General features: G+C 35.7%; 1 protein-coding gene across 1 annotated transcript in view; it reads left to right on the forward strand.

Moving 5' to 3' along the window:
• Window positions 1-273: 273 nt before the first annotated feature.
• LOC103583980 (intron-binding protein aquarius-like) overlaps window positions 274-1,298 on the forward strand; it is a gene marked incomplete at its 3' end in the record, with an annotated part of 3,446 nt that continues 2,421 nt past the window's right edge. Inside the window, exon 1 of the mRNA XM_008565137.1 lies at window positions 274-519. Within this exon, the coding sequence (XP_008563359.1) occupies window positions 305-519 (215 nt within the window). The remainder of the gene's footprint in view (window positions 520-1,298) is intronic.

A 1,298-nucleotide genomic window follows, 5' to 3' on the forward strand; every position in this document is an offset into this window, starting at 1 on the left:
GTCAAGTGCTAAACTCATTTATGTCATTCGGTCTAAATGAACTCTTAATGGATAAACTGTTCTTGCTAAGTTTGGTCTTTTGTTTAACTCAGTGCATGGTATCAGTTGAAAATATAGCTGTTGATTCAGTCTAGCCAAGCACCTGTCAGCAGAAAATAGCTTCTTGCCCTGAAACACTCGGGAATTCTGGATTACTGCAGCCAGATCTGCATTCCAGTGAGGTGCAAGTGTTTGAGATGTCTTATTAACACAATTCTTTTCTGTTCTTTTACGACAGGCTGTGCTGGAGACTATTCGGAACCTGATGAATACCGATTGTGTGGTACCTGACTGGCTGCATGACATCATTTTAGGTTATGGGGACCCAAGTAGTGCACATTATTCAAAAATGCCCAATCAGATTGCCACCCTTGATTTCAATGATACATTTCTCTCCATTGAGCATTTAAAAGCCAGCTTTCCTGGTCATAATGTGAAAGTAACTGTGGATGACCCAGCTCTACAGATACCCCCTTTCAGGTAAAGTCAGAATTGGATACACTCCTTTCAAGCATTCTGTAGTCCATCTGTGTTAGGCTATCAGGACTGTTAGCTAAAGTGAGTTTTGAGTATTATATCTGGGTTTTGTTTTGGCAGTTCCTACCTTCACCATATAATCACTGGGATAAGTTTATTATATTTGAATCTATTTCTAATTCTTAGTGCAGAAGCTATTTTAAGACCGCAATAAAAATAGCCTCATGTCTTATAAGGGATCAGTAAATGCTTGTTGTCTGAAGAGAACTATGTAAATATGTATATATTTGACTGAAAAAAAATATGTCTTTGCATCTTATGCGTAGCCTGGTATATTTCCTAATTACTACACACAGCCATGTGATGTTGAACTTTCGTTTTTAGGAAAGAATTCTTTTTGTCTTTTAACCTTGTTTGTTTTCACAAATTTTAAATGTTTACAATATAGTTATATTTAATATTAAATGAGTTTTGATTTTAAATTTTGTGAAGAAATAGAACAGAGTACCTAAAGTAACTGATTGCTTTTCCCTGAATTTCTTCATGTGGATTAGAGGCAAAGCACTCAGTATACCTGTGAGTGGTAGCCCAAGACTTACTTTCTTAGCGGGAAATTATTAGAACACACAGCTTTCAATTGACTGTTAAATATCAATACTAGTATAATAATTCTGCATATTTTTAAAAAGTCCTTTATAACATCCAAACTTCCTCCAGACTTTCCTAATCCTCTTAGTGGCAAAATTATTCTTCTAGTCCCCCCATCTTGAAATATCAGCATT

This window comes from Galeopterus variegatus, unplaced genomic scaffold (assembly GCF_000696425.1).
Source record: "Galeopterus variegatus unplaced genomic scaffold, G_variegatus-3.0.2 Scaffold32899, whole genome shotgun sequence".
NCBI lineage: Eukaryota > Metazoa > Chordata > Mammalia > Dermoptera > Cynocephalidae > Galeopterus > Galeopterus variegatus.